General features: G+C 46.0%; 2 protein-coding genes across 2 annotated transcripts in view; both read right to left on the minus strand.

The window, feature by feature from the left end:
• MRTFB (myocardin related transcription factor B) overlaps positions 1-2,931 on the minus strand; it is a 262,113-nt gene extending 259,182 nt beyond the window's left edge. Inside the window, exon 1 of the mRNA XM_032328490.1 lies at positions 2,814-2,931. The gene's annotated coding sequence lies outside the window, so the exon portion shown is untranslated. The remainder of the gene's footprint in view (positions 1-2,813) is intronic.
• A 5,220-nt stretch (positions 2,932-8,151) lies between these two features.
• Positions 8,152-21,056, minus strand: part of ERCC4 (ERCC excision repair 4, endonuclease catalytic subunit) — a 31,206-nt gene continuing 18,301 nt past the window's right edge. The window contains exons 9-11 of the mRNA XM_032327718.1: positions 20,108-20,200; positions 14,686-14,798; positions 8,152-12,212 (exon numbers count right to left, since the gene is read on the minus strand). Coding sequence (XP_032183609.1) covers positions 11,479-12,212; positions 14,686-14,798; positions 20,108-20,200 — 940 coding nt within the window. The 3' untranslated portion in view covers positions 8,152-11,478. The remainder of the gene's footprint in view (positions 12,213-14,685; positions 14,799-20,107; positions 20,201-21,056) is intronic.

Consider the following 21,056-nt stretch of genomic DNA (forward strand, 5'->3'; position numbering starts at 1 on the left):
ATGAATGACAGCAGCCTATGACAATGGGAGGGATATATGACAGGATGACATCTTTCTTATAAAGTCAAGAATGACATATATAGAGACACATATTCTTTTGGGCATACACATCATAAATATAAGAAGCAATGGGGCTACACAAAGCAAGGGAGTACTAAACACACAAATCAGGATGACTGTTCGTTTTGGGTTGAGAGGAGCAAGGTAAGAGGGTTGGGAAGGCGGACCCCCGGGCTTCGATGTAGGTTATAATCTTAGGGTCAAAGTTCTAGCTTTTTTGCAGAGGCTGCTAGCTTCAGGAGTACTTTCTCCATTATTAAAACCAACAAATTAAATCAGAGCAGGTCGTGCATGCATCAGAGGGGAGTGTGTTTCAAAACCAAGACGCTGCTTTCTCCAGCTCTGGGTCCCGGCAGTCCAGTTAAGAAAAACAAAACAAAAAAACACACCACCTTATGTGAAGCCAAATTTAGAATGTGGCAAGAGAAACAAGATTGTTAATAAGAGGAATCAAAGAAAGCTTGAATTTGGACGACAGATTGAAGAGGCAGTCAGAAGGGACCCAGGACCCAGGTTTGGAGAACCGACGGAAAGGCACACATATAAAAAGGTGTCTCCTAAACCAGCCTAAGGAGTACATTGAACAGACTGACCTGGAGAACATCTTTCCTTTTATAAAAATTCTCTCCCATTTCAGAGGTACCCTGTGGCACCACTCAGAGTCCCAAGGACTAGTCCGAAGATCCTGAACACCTAGGACATGGGGTCTGTGCTCAAAAGCCTCGGCTCACATGCTATCTCATTCCTACAAGGCATTAAATGTGACACATTCCTACCACTTCCGTAACCTGTGCTCACCACCCCCAGGACTCCGTAATGGATAGCCCAGTGCTCGGAAGCTTTGGTCATTTCCAGGCAATGAATGTTTTTTTTGTTTTGTTTTGTTTTGTTTTTTAATGTAAGTAACTCTTGTCTGTAATTCCATTATTACAAGTACAAAACCTGGCTCCACTTCCCGGACCTCTTAAGACTGGAACGAATGAATAGACCGTAACTCCGTTCTAGGGGCCCGGTTTACTTTCGGGCCCACGGTAGGCACTTCACAAACGCATGGTTGTAAACTAGACTTGTTTTTCCAAATAATAACATGGGAGACCCTGGATTCCAAGAGAATCGTGTGTAGAGTGAAACACTGTTCCTACAGGTCGTATTTAAAGAGCAAAGAATGATCTAGAATGGTATGAATGTATTTATGGGGGTATGTCAAAAGAAGAGTTGAAATTTGGTTCCGTATTTGCAGATTAAGGACACATATGACTGTTTTATGTGAGCTCAGCCGCTGTGGACATAGATTCAAAGGAGACATAGAATCCAGGGCGTCAGAAAAAAGTACCCCCCCCCACATACCCAACCACCATCCACACGCCTCCACACACTCAAATATTCCATTTCCTACACACTCAGACACATGCACACATACGCACACTTAGAGACGGTGACTGGCTGGGAGATCAGGGAACAGAGACAAAGCCCTCCTACGTTAAGGACCCTTTCGTTAAAGGGGACAGTCAAATCCCCCCAGGTCTGATGTACAACCTTGAATTTATTCACCGAAAGACAGCAGCGGGAACAGAACACAACACGGAAACATGAAAGAGACAGGTGAGCGGTCAGAAGCAGGTTATTTGCAAGAAGAGCTTCCCTTCCTGCCCACGGAGCTCATTATCAAGTCCAGAAACACACACATGTCTCTCTTTTCCTAATTGAGGTCGTCGGCGTTTAAATCTGGGCCAGGCCTCCGCTCCTCGTCTTTATGCACTCCACCTGCCCGGCTAACTTGGTTCTCGCTCACTATTTCAAGCACACGCGTGTTCACTCCCCCCTCACTTCACTCGCTCGCTGGCGTCCAAGTGTTAAGTCATTCACGTGCGCGGGATCTGTCGACACCGCCCATCCCTGCCGAGCTCTTGAGAGCAGTCACGCCGTGGGCCTGACCTGACTTGCATTCGCCCGACTATGAAGCCACCCGGGGCATAAACAGCCCGCTGCGGTCCTGTGGCTGCCAGGGAGGCGGTGAGGGGCGGGGACCTCAAGAGGGTGCTGCTTTGTCCTTTGCTAGCCAACATCTAAACCCCACTCCAGATCTGTTGCCTGCCTATGCCTTTCCCTGTCCCTACTGCCTTCCTTCCGGAGGCATAAATAAACCGCCTCCCAACACACCCTCTGAGAGTTGGGATCAAGGCTCAGCCGATCAGCGTGAGATGACACCAGGTCCTGCTCCCTCCAGGTGCATGCCTTTTGCTTGTTTTTGCACCTAAATGCAGGTAGCAACACAAAGGGGTGGATGGGGAAGTGAGGGGGGTGTCCAGATAGCTTCCTGAGAAATCGCAGTAAAAATGGGTTGGCCAGCACCGCCCTCCCACCCCCTAAGTTCCCCCAAGAAACTGTATTTCTTCTTAAAACTCTTGGAGGGGTAATTCACATTACAACCACACATACTTAAAGTGTACACCTTGATGATTACTGGCCTATGCGGATGCTGTGAAAGGCTCACAGCAAGACTGCGAACGCTTTCATTGACTCTAAATGGGTCCCACGTGTCCCGGGCAGTTTTAATCTTTAGTTTGGAAGCCTTTTGTGGTTGGGGGTGGTGGTGGTGGGGGGGGATTTGACCTCACCTAGAAGCCCAGGGCTGCCTGTGTGGGGTCACTGATTGTGTTTAAGAAATCAATAGCACTCCCCCGCCCCCTCTTCCGCAAGGAACAAAAATCCCTTCGACCAACAAAAGACTTGCGACTTCCAGTCTGACTCACCCTCAGTCCCGGGGCACATACTCGGGCTCTGATAAGACGCAGTCAATCTGTCCTCCGTTTGTTTATAATGAGTCATGCTGGAAACAGGCAGCTACTTTTCTTCCCTCTCCTGTCATGGTTAGGCAAGAACCAGAGGCAGATACACCCCCATTCAAAGTGCAGTCATCCTTAAAGTGTCCGGCGACTCCCGCGGAGCTCCGTTGGCGACCTGTGACTCAATGGGGACCCCTGCTGGTGGAGGCCGGCAGCGCCCCGGCCCGGAGTGGAAGGGGCCTGCCTTCTTTCCCACACTCCAGGGCCATCTCGGATCTTTGCAACTTAGAGGAGATTTGCAAGAACAGCTGAGTTTTCTGTGCATCCTGCCCCACAGCCCCCCCACCCCCATCCCCAATTATTAGTGACAGAGCGGGGCGTGAGTCACAGCTTTCAGCCTAGGCCCACACTAGAGCACTTAAACACGTCATTGCTTCAGGGATAAACCTTCTCCCAGCTGCAACCCGCCTCCGGGCTCTGGCTCTGGGCTTCCGCAGGCAGGCGTGAGCTGTGAAGCCTCCGGGGGTTCAAGGGGCCTCCCTTTCGATTCTTTCCATCAATGCCTCCTTGGCCCCGATTGAAAAATTCCTACACCCAAGTCCTGATGGGAGCCTGGGGAATGTTTCGACGAGAGGTAATGTCACAGTGGAGTCAACATAAAGGAGATTTATCTGCTGTTTCAACGTATTGAAGCGAAGCGCACTGTTTGGAGAAGAAATCCCCATAGCAACTCGGCCGCCCCAGTTACAGCAGGCTCAGTGCGACCAAAATAAAAATCCTTACCGAGTCTCAGCGTTGGCTGGTGAGGGCTGCCCAGCGCTGGCCGTGTTTTCAGGCCACATTCTCAGGCCCATAAGTTGCGTTTCATAAATCACTGCAAGGGATGCTTTAAGGAATAACGCGACCCTACAGCCAGGTTACAGATGAAGGGGTTGGAGATCACTCCCCCCGCCAGCTTAAACACGGCCAGACCTCACCGCCAAACAGCAGCACCGTGTTAGAACTTCGGAAAAGAGCTCATTGTTACTGCTCGTGGCTTACCAGTCCCCTCCAAGCGGGGGGTACACGGTGCTATAGATGTTAGCTTTAAAGAAGAGGCAAATCAATACAAAAATGGGTTTTTTTTCGTGGGTGGGAAAGGAAGAAAAGCAACATCACTCTTGTTTCCCTCCACCCCCGGGCCCTCCAGCAGTGGGTTTGGGTTCCATGAATGATCTGCTCTCTCTAGCATCTTCTCCGGCTCAGCTCCTTCCTTCTGATCACCTACACACACAACTCCCTTCAGAGTGCTGCTCGTCTGTTCTTTTTCTCCAGCTCCACTGTGCCCTGGCCTCCTCCGATCCCCGTCTGGTGTGTGCCCTCAGGCTCCCTGGGAGGGCTCTCCGTGGTGTCATCTCTGTCGCTTTCTGGGTCCACTGGCATGGCCCGTGCTCAGCTCCTAACCCTGCGGGTCACTCCTGTGAAATTCCTGGTCTGGTTTGATGCTGGTGGCTGTGAGACATTCAGGAGCTCCTGGATCTGCCTCCCTTATGCTCTTGCCTCCTAGATTTGGGCATTTCCTGATGTTCAGTTTCATATTTTTTCTGTGTCAACCATTTATCTGACGTCCTCGGTACTCACTTTTTTTTTTTCTTTTTTCTTTTTAAGATATATTTATTTATTTTAGAGAGGGACAGAACGTGTCCGGGGTGGGAACGGGCAGAGCGAGAGAGAGTGAATCTCAAGCAGACTCCCCACCAAGTAAGGAGACGCACGTGCGGCTCGATCTTACAACCTAAGAGGACATCACGAATTGGACGATTAACTGACTGACCCACCCAGGGGCCCCATCGGTTCTCACTTCAGGGCAGCCATCAGCTACACCTGGAATTGAGACGATCTGCCTCACTGTTGGTCATTTCAAAATCCACTTGTTCAAAACTGAACTTGACTTTCTTTATAAAATGATCAGGGCCTTCCTGGTCACAGCATCATCGTTTTCTGACCCTGGGCTGAAATTCTCAATAATGATGTAGATTCGTCCTTGACTTTGATGTTCTTTGCCATATTCCTCTTCAATATCTGGCCTTTCCGTTTCCAAAGCTCTCATCTTAGATCTGGCCATCATTCTCTAAGGCTCGGGTCATGGCCACAGCTTCCAGAATGGTCTTTCCATCTCCAGTCCTTCCTTCTAGGTAGCAAGGTGCTACAGAAAGAAAGTCAGCTTGGGAGTTTGAGTCTCATCTCTGCCATTTGCTTCCAGTATGACTTGAATTTTTTAATCTCTGTCTTCACTGCCTCATCAGCAAAGCGGGGAAGGTCCCTATTTCAGGGGGTGAGGACATAATGGGGTAAGGAACATAAAATATCCAGTACATTGTAAGTGCTCGACTAATATTTCCATTTCAGACTCACTACTGCCAGACTGCAGCTGTAAAACAGACTACTTGATCATACCCTTCCCTTATTCATTCATCTTCCTCCTGAAATGAGAACAAACTCCTCAAGTCTGGAATAGAGGAGACCCCTTCAATAGGGCCCCAGTGAATTGCCCCAAATCTGCTGCTAGTGACGCCTTCTTTAAACACCACCATTTTTCTGTTTCTTTGCTAATGCTCTGGACGTGTACTTGTCCACACTGCCTGTGTCTGCCTGATGAAGTTGTATCCGTGCTGTACCCATCTTGAGCTCTACCTTTTCTCTGAGGCCATTTTGGATCCCTACAGCTGTAGACCTCCCTATGAGGTCTTCCTCGGACCTCCAGAACACTTCTACCTCTCTGTGATATTTTAGTTATTTTACTTGCTCGTGTTCTTTGACTTCTTTTCATCATAAGGCTGAATGTCCCTTGGTGGCAGGGGCTTTTGCAGCATCAAGCCCAGAGACAGCCCTCTGCCCTCTGCAGTAAACGCCTTACGCTGAAAACAAACCTGCCCAGTCATGCTTCCCTTAGTCTACTAAATTATCTGCTTCCCTAAGCTTCTGCTGGGCGTCTCCCTTCCCAGGAATGAAGTTGCACGGAGAAGCAAATCTCTCAGTGAAAGGCATGCTTGCACTGACACCAACTTCTTTGGAAAAGGATCCCCAAATATCATCATCTTCATTAGACATGGTCTATTTACTATTTTCATGAATCCCAGGAAACTCTCTTGGGTGAAATCACAAGTTGATTTTGTTTACCTGACTCTCAGGCCCTTGGGGAGCAGTCAGTGTTCTTCTGATGTAGAAATATCTTCATCAGGCAAGTGGATCCTTGGGAATATCTAAAATTCCTCTTCTTTCTCATCTTGGACAAGTTTCTCCTTAACACTCATAGTCAGGGGCTACACAAAATTAGCTCTGGGATGAAATATTCAGCTGCGCTTTTGCAAACAGAGAAATGGGGGTGCACTGAGCCAGCATCTTAAAATGAGTCTATAGTTCTTAAATATTTGATCAATTGATAGTTTGTAATATTAACATCTTAGTATCAAAGTACAGTTCCTAAATATATATGTATATAAATGCCTATGTAGAGTATCCATCTTCTAGTTTACAAGACTTAATTTAAGGTTGAATGAGGCAGGAAATACAGTATTATCATCATGTGGAAGCTCATGTTGGCAACGCCACCTACAAAGCATAATTTTTGCACAACGTTAGAAATACGACTTTCATACAAATGGAAAAAAATCAAAACGAAAACAACAGAAGTCAAAATTTTATTAGATTCAGTTAATGAGGAAACCAATAAGCTGTTAGGGCTGATTTTAAAAGAAAATGAAAGACTGGGGCGCCTGGGTGGCTCAGTGGGTTAAAGACTCTGCCTTCAGCTCAGGTCATGATCCCAGGGTCCTGGGATCGAGCCCCGTATCGGGCTCTCTGCTCAGCGGAGAGCCTGCTTCCTCCTTTCTCTCTCTGCCTGCCTCTCTGCCTACTTGTGATCTCTGTCTGTCAAATACATAAATAAATAAAATAATAATAAAAGAAAATGAAAACCCAGATATTTGTAGCTGGTCAAATGAATGCAGAAATATTTTTGCAAATAAATGCAGAAGTGTTTCGTGTCCTGCTAGGCAATACCTTGCAACGCTACTGAACAAGAATCAGTTGTATTGCTGTTGGGGTTTCTACAAGTTAACCTCTATTCTCAAAAAGTTGCGAAACAGTAAGAGATCAGGAGCCCTGGAAATTAGACGACTTCCCAGGTAGTGTATGCTACGAGAGGACATCCAGCTCTTTTTTATTTTGTAAGTAATCTCTGCACCCAGTGTGGGGCTTCAACTCATGACCCCGAGATTGAGAGTCCCAAGCTGTACTCACTGAGCCAGCCAGGCATCCTGACAATAGCCAGCTGTATATAGCTGGATACTGTATCCAGGGTACTCAGTATTTTCTTTGACCAGGTTCCAAATTTCGCATGCTTGCTTTTGACATTTAAGAAAGGTGTGAAAACAAGCCAATTTGCCTTTTCTGTGACACATCTGTCATTAGGTATTTGAAAGTAGACACAAACCCCTCTTCCCCCACCACCGGTCACTAGTGTGTCATCATGGGTGCTGGAGTCAGACTGCTTGGGTTCAAATCATGGTTCTATTGTCTACTACTGGGTGACCCTGGGCAAATGACTTAACCTGTCACTCAGTTCCACCACAGCAAGAGAAGCTTTTACGTAATAGTCATGCAAATTAACGGAGATGAGGCAGGAGAGCTCAGTAAATGTGCTATATCAGGACTCCTAAGAAAGGGTTAATTATTCTACCGGAGCCTTTACTCTGACATTAAAACATTTTGAGAAATAACCTGACTTATGCCTTGTTAAAAAGGGATTCGTTCTATGTTTTCAAGCAGAAACCAAAATACCTAAATCATCAAAGCGAGCCAATTAGTAAACTAATCAAATAATAATTAAACCTAAGAGATTACAGCGAATTCTAGATGTGTCAAAAGGATAATTTACTTTCAACTTTGACGTGGAAGGAACCAAAGAACAAAACAAAACAAAGCAAAAAATGGTATGAGTCAGGGGCAGCAGGAAATTAATCTCTGTTGAGTTAAAATGTTCCAAGCATTGTGCTTGCCACACATTCATTACAGGTCAACAAATGAGTGTTTTCAGAAGGAGAATAGTCTTTTTTCTCCCTCTCCTTAAGGACACATGTACAAAATAAAAAGCAGTAAGGGAAAAATAAACCAAAGAAAATCATGTTAAGGCCCTAGAAAGTGGGTTTATCACACACGTCAAATGCTAAAGCAGGGGGTTGGGGCTTGGCTTTCATCATTTCTTCTGTACAACAAAAAAAACACATGAAATACTCTCTTCAAATTGGCAAAAAGACACATGAAATACTCTCTTCAAATTATATTTGCCAATGTGTTGGAAATATGACGCCCTGGGAATACAGGTCCTTTCGCTATATATGGTTATTTTTCCTTTGCCCATAAAATGCTGAGGAAAATACTGAATAAATACAGATTTTATTAAAAACACACTCACATACAATTCTTGTTACAAATTGATATAAATCAGTTATGTTTCCCTCCCATCCAAATTTTGGCTTACATGCCCTTAAATTAAAAAACAGCAGTAGGGTGGCTTACCAAAAACCTGTGGATAAAGACAGTGAAGTACTGGGGTTTGGAATTGGACAGGATGTAGCCATAAACCAAAACAGAAAGCAAAATTATGAAGAAAAATGACAACGCACGTTGAAGTCTGGATGCGTTTTAATGTATTCGAGACTGAGAAAAGAACTTTCCTAAACTGTTGGTTTTTAAGAGGACGTTTCTAGGCTAAACTGAACACAAAAGACAAGAGAATTTCCCTAAAGAAGTTTTTTGAGCCAAAGGAAAATCGAATTACGCTTGAAAACAAAAGCAAAGACTAATGATGTCTGCCTCTCTCCCCCGCCCACGTCTTCAGATTTGCTTCAGTGTAACTTTCCTGCTGAAGGCCACTCATTCATTCTAGATTCTGTTATCTCAACACAACCAAATCTAGACTTAACCCTCTGTGTGCCAGTGGGTTGATGAATGGACAATTATTTTCAGTCCCATTGGGCTGGGAAACTGCATTCGGGATGTACTCAAATGCACAGAGACATACGGTCTCCTGAGCCCCAAACTGAAAAAAGTGGCAACTTCTTGACAAAAGGACATTATTTATGGCCACTATTACTATATAAAATGATTTCTTGCTGTATAATTTTTAAAGAATATCAAGAGGCACTATGATTTAAACAAAGTTGGAAATGACTTCTTTTATCTTTCATACACTCTGATTTTTACAAATCAGCAAAAAGCTTGTAAAATAAAAAAATGCTGAACTCAGGTTTTTTAAAAAAAGCTAAGCACGAGTTCATAAGTAACTGGTATATTTACTATTCTGAAAGAAAAAAGGCAAAGGTAACAATATGATGCTCGACAATAAAGTGATACATTAATTCTGCAAATTCATGCATTAGTTCCTTTGCCAAAGATTCTTAGATCATAAAAATTTGTAAAAGGATGTGGCAAAAGTCAATACACGAAGGTTGTATTGAAGGTTTTCCACAACTACAGATGCATTAAAATATATTTATTTACTTGGAAGGGGACGTGGTAGTGAGAGCCTTGCATCTATAATGAGCATTTTCGAGTTCATTAGAAACTACCATTCATAATTCAAGTACACATGAGACAGTGCACATCTTCAAATGTCTAGTACGTAGAACAGCAAATAACAGAATCCAAGAGCCAGAGATACCGGCCCTCTAAATACAACCAAGAGTGTTCTCCATGTTGTACGAGACGACAAGGGCTATTTATGGTGGCTTTAAGAACAGAGCTTATTTCTGAAAGTTTAAACTGGAGTGAGACCCATATCAAAAGATGTGCTATGTTCCATCTGCCTTTTACATAGTGAAAGAACAATATAAGCCAGGTGGAATTCTACAAGAAAAACCAGGAACTACACAACACAAGCAGAAGTGCTAGACGAGGGTAAAGAAAAATTGTAATAACCATCTCCTTTTGAGGGGCTGTATCGATGTTAATGTACTTTTCACTCAGACTGGACTCTTAAATACACGTGTACAGAAGTGAAAATTAACATCTGTACCTGACATCTTGTTTTCTAGTCTCCGGGGTAGCTATTTAGCCCTTGGAAACATTTAGAAGCCTGATCCTTTATTCTACCTTTAACTTTTGTTTCCTGTGCTCTTCTATGTTCCTCAGATCACTGTACAGAATTTCATAGAACAATATGGTTCCCTCATACCCCTCAATTCATTCTTGTGGTACCCTGTATCGAGTTTGAAATCCACATCGACTTTAGCAGTATTAATGTAGGTTAACATACCAGGAGAGCAAGAAGTCGACATGAGCGGTTCAGCTTGGAGAGGTCGGTTGAAAGAACTTCTGTGAAGGTGAAGACCATTTTGCGTTACATGGTCCAGTGACTACTCTGAGTGCAAACACTGTGAGGAACAAAAACACGGGCGACATGGAGGAAATGTGGAACTGTGCAGTATGGCTAGAGGCACCAATGTCTATATCTGCATCAGCTCTTGAGGTAGAAAATTCACTACTCATTACTAGATAGGAGAATAAGAGCTAAGTTAATAATGGTGAAATATAAAAGCTTAAAAACGGCACAAAGATGCTATGAATGTCCCCATATGTACACTTCAGTAGAAAGCTAACTTAACCCAGTCAGAAGGTTTGAGAAGGAGGAGATGGTTTTGTGAGTTTTTAAGTAGGTGTGTATTTCTTAAGATAGTCTATGCATTGATCTTCCATTTACTTTTTAAGTCCTTTATCTCGACCCCAGGAAGGAAAACCAAATCTTAAAGACTTGGTGGGCCACTCAATTTGCTTGTGTCAAAGTCCTCACACAGACACAAGGATGCGCTCGGCACAGGGACAGAGAAGGGGGGAGTGGAGGGTGAGCTTACACTGCTTGGGGAGAAGCTCTGGCGCTGGTGGTCTCAGGGTGTTGGAAGAGGCCCAGGAACCAGGAAGTCTTAAAGAGACTCTAATTGGCCATTCAGGCTTAGAGATCACAGAGTTAGGAGGTTAAATATTTGAAAAAATGAGCATTCCAAGGACTCTTTCCCTTGTACCATCAATTTCTGGAAAGAGAGAATTCATGCCTAAAAACTACTGGCTTTGTACATGTTGCATACATTCGGTGGATTAGGAAATGCACCAGCGAGATTTAGAGGAGGCTATCTTACACCACAGTAGAAAGACCCCAGGAATCTCTCTTAGAGGCAGAAAGCTGGAAGAATATGTTTGAGGACAATGTAGAGAGAAGTGGGGAGGGATGGCAGAAGGGTTTCTTTCTCTGGGTTCTGGGGTGTCTCTGAAGAGGGCAAGAACATGACTGTGTGTTCTTTTGGTTTGTGTCAGAAACATAAATTGCTGCCTGTTTCAAGAATGGCCTTCTAGAAGCACCTGCAGACACCTCCCCTGCTCCAGACCCACCTCAATGAAGAGCAGAGCATACGGACTCTGGCCTGGGGTTCCAAGAGGAGTCTTGGGTTCTGGTCCGCAGAGCCAGGAAGCAGAGGGCACAACCATTAAGTGCTGGAAGACAGGGAAATTCTGAGCTAATAATTAATCAGGGCCTAGGAATACCGGCAGAGAGTGGCTGAAAAGCACAGTCACGTGACAAGAAGACAGCCGTCACTGTTCACTTTCTCATTTTTCCCTTGGACACGACCTCTGCGTAAGAGGTATGAATGAAGTCATAGAGCTGCTTGGCGTTGCCGGCATTGCCCAGAATGCCCGCCAGCTTGTCCTGTGACAGGCTGGCCAGTTCCGCGATGTTCTTCACGTGCTGCATCAAAGTGCGACAGTTTTTGGCGTTCACCCCTGGCATTTTTAATAAGAAGTCCTGGGGACCGGGGTTATACTTTTCCGACTCAGGGAGCGCCTCCGAATCCGCAGTGACGGCCACGGCTGTGGCCGCATCGGGCTGTGGCTTGTTCTGTTTCAGCTCCTCGAACAGCTCGGCGGTGGCGTGAGGCGAGGGGCACCAGAGAATCCGGAGTCTGGGGAAGTGGAGCGTGAGAAGGGTGAGTTTGGAGCTGATGTCGTTGCTGGAGATCTCCTGATGGAGGGCGCCCCGGGAGGTGAGGGAGAAGGGCTTCCCGGGGTCAAACTCGATCAGCAGCACGGGGCGCTTGTAGTAGCGGGCCATGGAGATGCACTGGCCGTACAGGCGGCCGTTGTTTAACGAGCCAATCAGGTCGCTGATGCTCTTGCGCTCGACGCACATCTCCGGGGTCAGAATGTAGTCTCCGACCTCCAGCGTCACGGGTTCAATGTCGATGCCCCGTCGGTGGATCAGGGAGGGGAGCTCACTGCGGAACTCCCGCACGTCCACGACTATGGTTTGCTGCGTCCTGTTCTGTTCCTGGCCACCTGGGAGCAAAAAGTGTGCACTGCAGGTGATGTCACTGAGGAGGAACTCCCAAGGATGGAACAGAACAGAAGTCTAAAAGCTGTGTTTCAGGGGCGCCTGGGTGGCTCAGCTGGTTAAGTGCTGGACTTGGTTTTGGCTCAGGTCATGATCTTGGGGTTCGCGAGATGGAGCCCCAGGTTGGGCTCCATGCTCAGCAGGGAGCCTGTTTCTCTCCTTCTCCCTCCCCTGCCCCTTCCCCCGCCTGCACTCTCTCTTTCTAAAATAAACAAATAAATCTTCAAAAATGTAGAGAAATAAAATAAAATCTGTTTCTGCTGTCAACCTGTGATGCATGGTAACATAACACCCCATGTTGATATTCCTCATTTTTCTGTGTTTTCAGAAAGGTTTGTTTACAGAGTAAATAAAGGCGATTTCTCTTAAACTAAATAGAGCCGAAGAAAGTCCTGATGATTCATAACAACAGTGCTCGCCGTTGCCTTCTCTCGGCAGTGCCCTTGACGGCTGGTCCCAGATGGCCCCACTGCTCGCCTTCTACTGACCACCGCATTCCCAATTCCTATGACAGAGTCAGGTGCGTATTGGACACTTACGAACACTTGCTGGGTCAACTGCTTTAGAGGCTCTCATGAAAAATTCTGGAGCCGCTAGTCTTTGTACCAGTGAGTGTGGACGTGGGAAGATGGAAGAAGCCAGTGGACCAGAACTTCCCACACTTGAATGTGCCCAGAACCGCCTGGGAGCAAGTTAGAGGTGGTTCTGTACTCAGTAGGTCTGGGGTGGGGCCTAAGACCCTGCATTTATTTCCTTTTCTTTTTTTAAAAAAGATTTATTTATTTATTTATCTGACAGAGAAGGAGACAGCGAGAGAGGGAACACAAGCAGGGGGAGTGGGAGAGGGAGAAGCAGGCTTCCCGCTGGGCAGGGAGCCCAAGGCGGGGCTCGATCCCAGGTCTCTGGGATCATGACCTGAGCCACTCAGGCACCCCAAACTGCATTTCTAACAACATCCCAGATAACGCTAAGGCTGCTGGCTTAAGGACAGCACTAGCGAGGACCGGCATCTGCCGTGTGCAGAGTAATGGTCCCTTTACGATGTCCATGTCCTAATCCCTGGAATATGTAAATATGTTACTTTACAAAGCAAAGGAGACACTGCAAATATGATTAAATTTAGGATGTCAAGATGAAGAGATTGTTCCGGATTATACAAGTGGGCCCAAAGTTCCTTAAAAGTGAGAGAGAAGCAGGAAGGGCAGAGTCAGAGCCGCTGGCTTGAAGGAGGAAGGGGCCAGCAGCACAGGGGTGCAGGTGCCTCTAGGAACTGGGAATGGCAGGGAGACGGAGCCTTCCCTAGAGCCTCTAGGAGGAGCACAGCCCTGCTCACACCTCGGTTTTAGCCCAGTGAAACCCATTTGGACTTTGGAATTTTAATAATTGTAAGATAAGAAATGTATGTTGTTTCAAGCCACCGAGTGCGCGGTAAGTGGTTACAGCAGCTGCAAGACGTGACTACAGGGCTGGGAAAGCCTGAACTCAGAAGGACAAACTTCTGTAAATAGCTTTCTGTGTGGCACCTGCATGGTCAAGTCTAGCTTCCTTCACTCGTTCTATATTCTGCATGAAGTGTCACCAACCTATCTGACTTTGTGAGAATCTTCAAGACAGACCTCGATGCTCTGAGGCCACGTTTCCCAAAGCACAGTCCAGGGGCATTCCCATCAGAAGGCCCTGAGCTGCCGACCCCGTTTCAGATGCATGGAGTGAGGCCTTTGGATCCACACCTTTAACAAGCCTCTGTGGTCATTCCTGGACATACCGGATTTGGGAGGCCCATGGCTCTAACCGGGCCCCCAGCCGCAGAGGCTAAGTCAACTCAGTCGTATTGCGTTCCTCAGGCCGCATGGCTGACAGCAGCTGCTTGCCATGGGGAAACAAGGATTCGGGGAGCAGGGAGGGGGTTATATCTGGGTTACACTGCAATTGGCATTCAGCACGTCTTGCTGGCACGCCATGGTTCAGATGGTGCCCGGCAGTGAGAGTGTCACGCACCTGGGACCTGGGGAAGTGCCAAGAAGCAACACACGGGGGCGAGGAGAGACGTGGGGAGGCGCTCTAGCAATGTCTGTCTGAGCGAAGCCCATTCCTTCGGGTTAAAATAAGAACCTAATGGGCGCTTATCAAAGTTTCTCTGCAAAAGTACGTCCTGCGTCTCATCCAGCCAACCACGTTTATGAGCAATGCCGGAATGTGACTGGTTTTGAGGCTGGGGTGCCTACAACACAACCCCTTTATTCTACAGCTCTGGGAGGGACACGTGGTTAGGGAAAGGCAGTGCTGACCCTGGGTATGGGAGCCGGCACCCATTTTTTACAAGGTCGTTGAGAAAAAGCATGCTTCTGCGGGAAAGCTCTAGAACCCCGACAGCCTCCATTGTGGGCGCCGGAGCGCATGGCCCAGGGCGGGACTCACCTGCTTTACGGGTGTCCACGGCAGCGCCTGCAGCCGCGGGGCCTCTTACCAGGTCCAGATTTGCTTCGTCCCTACCTTCCCTCCCTTCAGGGACCACCATGCTGGCCTTCTCCCTGGGGCGGAAAGTAGTTTCAACCTTTTTTGAACGAAATTTCAAAATTTCTAGATTTTAATCTTTTATAGATGGTAACTTAGAACATGGCCACAGGAGTGTCAAGATGAGAAATACGTTAGATAAATAAGTACAATAAAACTACACAGATGAGCGACCGGTAAAGGAAGCAGAAAGAAGTCCGTGGTTGGGTGCTACGACCATCTTCCAGAGCGAAAGAGCTGCTGTTCGTTTTCCATGCTCTGTGTCCTTTAAGCACTTTGGGACATGAAATGAGCGGGTAAAAAAAATGCCACCAAGAGATTGGGGCTTTTTATAAAAACATGTTAACGTGTTATTGAGCATTAAGAATAATTTAAATCATTTACATTCCAATACTTTCAGAGTAAATCACAGATAGCGATGGTTAGAAATCAATGATCAAGAAAATCACAGGGCAGGTGACAGTACTTCGATTTAAAAAAACTCCAGGTGGGAGGCCCCGAGAAACGGTTTAAATTTTAAAGGAAAATCCAGTCATACAAATTTCCCAACAGAGATTTAAACAAACAAACAAACAAACAAACAAATCAACATTTAGGCAATAGAGCAGCATGAATTCCCTTGCTCCTGCATTCGTTGTAAAAACCCTTCTGGAGTGTTCCCACCTGCTGCGTTGGGTGCTCTGATCGACATATGGTTATGCGGTAATTCCTGCCTTCTAGGAAGCTCGCAGCTCACACCGGGTAGGTTGACAGGACCACACAACCGTAACTCAGATTCGTCATCAGGGACTACATCAGTCCTGACGATATGCTCGAGAACCAAAGAGCGGAGGCCAAGCTTGCCACGGTCTTATATTTCAAACCCAGAAGTATGTTACCATCAATCCATGAACCAGTCAGCGGTCTAGGAGTGAGGCTGGCTCTCTCCCCTCACAGGGCAGGAAACGGAGTTGGGGGAGCACGAGCAGGCACAAAACAAAGGTAGGACTGACCAACGGCAGGAACAGAGCCCGGGGTACCGTGAAGCAGAAGGGAAATGGGTCCTTAGTACTCACTAATCATTTCAGGAAGGGCTAAAACAGCAAAGATTTTCCAGTGAAAGGAAATAAAACCGGAGAGACCGATTTTCCAACAACTCTGGATAAATGATGTTTTAGAACAGGGTACCACTCCAAGATACCACTGGGGAACAGAAATCACCACTTTAAATTCTATACTCCTTGAAACAATATACAAACACAAAGTTATTATTAGCCCAGCGTTTTGTAAACAGTTCATGCAAGGGGGGCGGGCACAGTTCCAGGTCTTTCCCTCATGATTCTCAGTACCAGTGTCAAGTGTGGCCTGCTGGAATAGTCTTTGCAATGGCCGTGGCCCTGAAAGCCACTTGCTACTGCTCTGTGACATCTAGTAGACTCAAGTTGAGGACAAAGGGCAAGCTATTGAAAAATTATTGCTCCTTCATTTCTTTGACATTTGGGATTAATATTGGGGATCCTTTTTCTCTGTTTCCACTTACTTTACTAGCTAAGCTACATATCACATATGGGGACATCCCAATTTTCTGATTAATTTGTAGTCTGTTGAGTGGTTGTACAGCCTAGTGGGTTAGAGTATGAATCTCTAGTCTGTGGTTCTGAAACCACTGACGGGCCATGAGCCTTGGACAAGCAGTTTAATGGCTCTGTGCCTCAATTTCATCTGTAAAATGGGCATAATAATAAAACCTACCTCAAAAGAGGCATGTTAGGCTTACCTGCTGTGGAAGGTACTCAGGACAGTGCCTGGCACATAATAGGCATTATAAAATGTTAGCTGTTATTAAAACTGTACTTTTTAAATAACGTGGTAACCTTATTCCCTAATTATCCGTGACAATGCTGAAAAAGTTTTGCTTTCAGATGATTCCACAACGGTTTTAATTAATATTGTTACGTAAAAGCAGCTAGTTCACCGTGAATGTTATAACTTAACTGCAAATTGAAAGTGGGAAGTAGTAAATTCCCGAAATGAAGCCTGGATTACGGAGAACACAGGAAGCCTCCCAAACCGGTAACTCGATTAATGTAACAGAAACTCGCCGTCATAATAAATATTCAGCTCTTTGCTTTCGACATTCAGCGTAATTACCCAAGTCGCTCCGTGTGACAGACACAAAATGATAATTATCAATGCAGATTCTTATTTCTACTTAATCTACAGTACAGAGGTTTCTGATTTTTGCTTCAGTATCTTTAATGATATCTGAACTGCTTCTACAACATGGTAATATAGGAAGGAGGCGCTGAACTAGAAGTCTGCCTTTAAAAGTAATGGGTTCTGGCCCTCATGTTAACTGATTTTAGGATCACCTTTTTCTTTATTTTATTTTATTTTTTATTTCTTAAGGAATCTCTACACCCAACAAGGGGCTTGAACTCACATCCCCGAGATCAAGAGTCATGTGCTTCACCGACAGAGCCAGACAGGTGCCCTGGCGAGCATGTTTCTAACTAAAATTCCAAAGAACCTTACCCCTGCCTTTGAAAAGCAGTGACCTCTCTAAAGCTATGTATACTCAGAACGTTACTGCCAATTTTTCTACCTAGGGAGCATTTTATTATTGATACTTAGGAGTTTCATTTCTCTCTCTCTTCATTCCTTTTGGGGCATTTTCAATAGTAGCGCTGCTTTCTTGCTGATGACATCACCCGTGGAGGTCCTGGCAAAAGCACCTCGTCTTATTCTCACGTCAAATTTCTAAGTACGGGCTTGGTGCAAACGCTCTTTCAGCATTGCACCTCACAGATATTTTCCTTCTTGAAACAAACACTTCTCAAATTCCCCACCTTTCCTGGGAAAGTAAATATCTGAAGATTCTGAATGGTGAAACTATCTGATTGCTGTGTAATATGGGAAGATCTACCTTATAATAAGTAGACGGTCACCACTGACAGCTGGGGAATTAAGCCAAGCCAGAGATAAAAGTACATTAAAATCTGAAGCTCTATGTGGTCATCTATTAACTTGGGGATGGTTAACCCGTGAAGCCTTGGGCAGAGGAGGTTTTGTAAAGGAGAAACGGCTGGTTAGGAGGTACTGACCCACACCCTCTAACACTGATTCTTTTTTTTTTTTTTTTTTTTAAGATTTTATTTATTTATTTGACAAAGAGAGAGAGCACTAGTAGGGGGAGCTGCAGGCAGAGGGAGAGGGAGAAGCAGACTCCCTGCTGAGCAGGGAGCCGGATGTGGGACTTGATCCCAGGACCCCGGGATCATGACCTGAGCCGAAGGCAGACGCTTAACAACTGAGCCACCCAGGCGCCCCAGTACCAATTCTTTGATTCCATCTCCTACCTCTCTCTTCAGCCTGTTCCCTTCTCCCTGTCAATCTAATCTTGGCTACCACTGCCTCATTTCCCTGCCCCATCTAGTCCTTCACTGGAGGCCAGCGAGAGCCTCTAAAAACAGACTTCATACTGAGGATGCTTTGATGCTGTTTTACTGCCTTGACAGGCATCTGAATCCTCAGCAGGGCCTCTGGGACCCAGGAGCCTTCGCACACAGAAGCCCCTTCCCGCCCTGTCAGGGCAGCACCGAATGCACACTGATGATGCATTGCACACCTACTGCTTCTTCCAGGAAGGCACCTGGGTTCTCCCCCCGGGCAAGGTCGGACCTGCGCTAGTGCACCCGTTCTTTACCTTTGCAGCCAGACTCTGTCCACGACTAGTTCGCGTAATACTCTTCACCGCCTAATGCTCATCTTCTCCACTAGAGGATGAGCTCGAGGAGGGAGGGACCTCCGGCACCACTGTGACCACAGCATCTCCTTACTGACACAGGGCATGGCACCTCACAGACGCCCAGGAGACCTCTGACTGTTTTGAGACTTGGGGCAGTGAGGGTCTAGCAGATAGAGAAGCACTAAAAGCTTTGGACAAGGAGAGGCCAGCTGTTTAGCCTGGTTGGTTATCACATTTTCTGAAATATCTTATGTATTTTAAACTGTTGGTTAAGCATCTGCTTTCCCCTCTCCCTCTGCCCTTCCCCTCTGCTCATGCTAATAAATCAACAAAATCTTAAAAAACAACAACAACAAAAAAGAAAATCCCATGTATACACACATATACCATATAAACCAGCCCACAGAGCAGGTTAACAGAAAGCATTTTCATAGGCTGAAAGGACTGACCGGAAGCTAGAAGAATCCATGGCCCAAGCCTGTGGTACTCAGAGGTACTCAGGGGTCTGGTCATATACTGTGCTGAGCCCTCCGCAGGGACCCAGTGGCCCTGACTCAGGAGGCACTCGGGAATGTATGCCCTGGCTAAACCAGGCTTCGGGGATATTCTGGTGGTTGCTGAGAGCCCACCGTCAGGGCTGGAGGAAGGTTGTCCATTTTGAAATTCCGTGTAGAGCCCTAGCATGCGGACAGCCGCTAAAAATGATTTCTGCCCTCTCACTGCCACTGATGCTCTACCAATGTCTGTGGCTTGGAAGATTGGTCAGTCCAAGCCATGATCTCCTCTGGTCTAGTCTATTCTATGGCTCAGCTCAAGGTTGCCCCGTCTTGCCCCTGCCCTGGCTTCTGAGGCCCCTTACAGACCATGTGACCCATCTTCCCTCACCAAGCTGCCACCTCCTTGACAACAGCCCTGGTGCAAGGTTCTCAGATTTCTCAAATACCTGTGGTGGGTAAAAGGTGGCCGTCTAGTCCGTGCCCATGTCACTTAGAACATCTTCCTGATGTCACACTGGAAAGCAATTTCTATTTAGATTGGGAACCTTACCAGACACTCATCCTAGAAACAGTACACGTACGTTTAGATCAACATCACACCTTCAAAAAAATATCTTCCCAGAGTGATTCTACTGCTGGTGATCTGAACTGCCTGTGTTGTAAAAGCATTTCCCAGCAAATGGGAAGGCGGTCGCCCACCCACAGACAATGGAAATTTTACCAGGAGAAAATAAATCATCATTTCAATGGAAGGGAGAAAGCTCGTGTGTGGGGGTGGGGAGGGGGAGATCTAAGGACATATTTCTCAGAAAAGCAGTGGTGGAGGTGTATTTTTGGTGTTTTATGTCACACGTCTTTGCAAGCAGAGAAGCAGCTCTCGCCATGTTTCCAGTACCTTGTTAAATCATCGAGAGGCGACTGGAGATGGTGGAAGAGAGAGGGAGGAGACAAGAAATGTGCACACACCCTGGGATGAATCAGACCACAGGCGTATCTGGAGGCGATGCTCCCAACCTCATGCCCCCTCCATGCCTCCCCAGGGCAGCCGTATATGCCCCCATCCAGAGGACCCTCTAGATCCTGAAGGGCCTCTATCTATTACCTTATGAGTTTCTCAAAAGCTTCTTTTTCTTTCCGCAAGGCAGTGAGATAGCGCTGTTCCTCGGTTGAACCTCCATATATCAGAAAGTAGACCCTGCCAGTTAAAACAGAACTCTCTTAGGCTGTAAAAACATAATTTTTAATCCCTGAAAGGAAGAGCATTGCATTGGAAATCAGCAATCTAAACTGCTCAAATAATAAATATTTGACCAAGAATAAAAGGCTCCATTAATCACGTACCTAAAATTAAGCTGCCTAAACCCCACCTGGTGAAAGTCTCATTACCACATTTTTCCCCTGCACCGAAAGGAGGAACAGAGTTTAGGTAAACACTGAAATATAAAGAGAGGGATAGAATAATTCTTGCCTCATAACTATAAACAAATCAGAAAACACAAAATCTCAGCGGCTTCTCTTTTTTCAATTTTTTCTTTACACCTGTGCCAAACAATCATTTGCAGAGTTGGAGAGCGGTTATAAAACGCAGCTTGTGAAAGTTCATGTTAGTGAGAAATAAACAAATGAAATCTATATGACCTTTATCTTCTTCCTCGGCTCTGTTTTATCCAATGTCTTCACAGAATCAAGCCATGGCACGTGTTATATAAACACAGACGCAGAAGACACAGGGATGGTATCAGGCTCGAGAAAATAATTTGATATATTATTTTCTCTTAGGGAGGACTGCTTTTCTAGCTTATTTGTTGCTCAGAGGCTGACTTGAGCACTTCTTCTCTCCCTCTTCCTCACCTTCTATCAGAGGTTTTTCCTTTTTTAGCCTTTGACTTTTCTTCTGGACTTCATGCTCCTAGGTTATATTTCTTTGAAGTATGGACTGAGAAAAAAAAAAAACCATTGGACAATGAGTCCGGAGACCCCCAGCTCTTCCCCACAAGTGTTATGTGGTCAAGGGCAAGTCATTCGTTATTACTGGGCCTCAGTTTCCCACT

This window comes from Mustela erminea, chromosome 20 (assembly GCF_009829155.1).
Source record: "Mustela erminea isolate mMusErm1 chromosome 20, mMusErm1.Pri, whole genome shotgun sequence".
Classification (NCBI taxonomy): domain Eukaryota; kingdom Metazoa; phylum Chordata; class Mammalia; order Carnivora; family Mustelidae; genus Mustela; species Mustela erminea.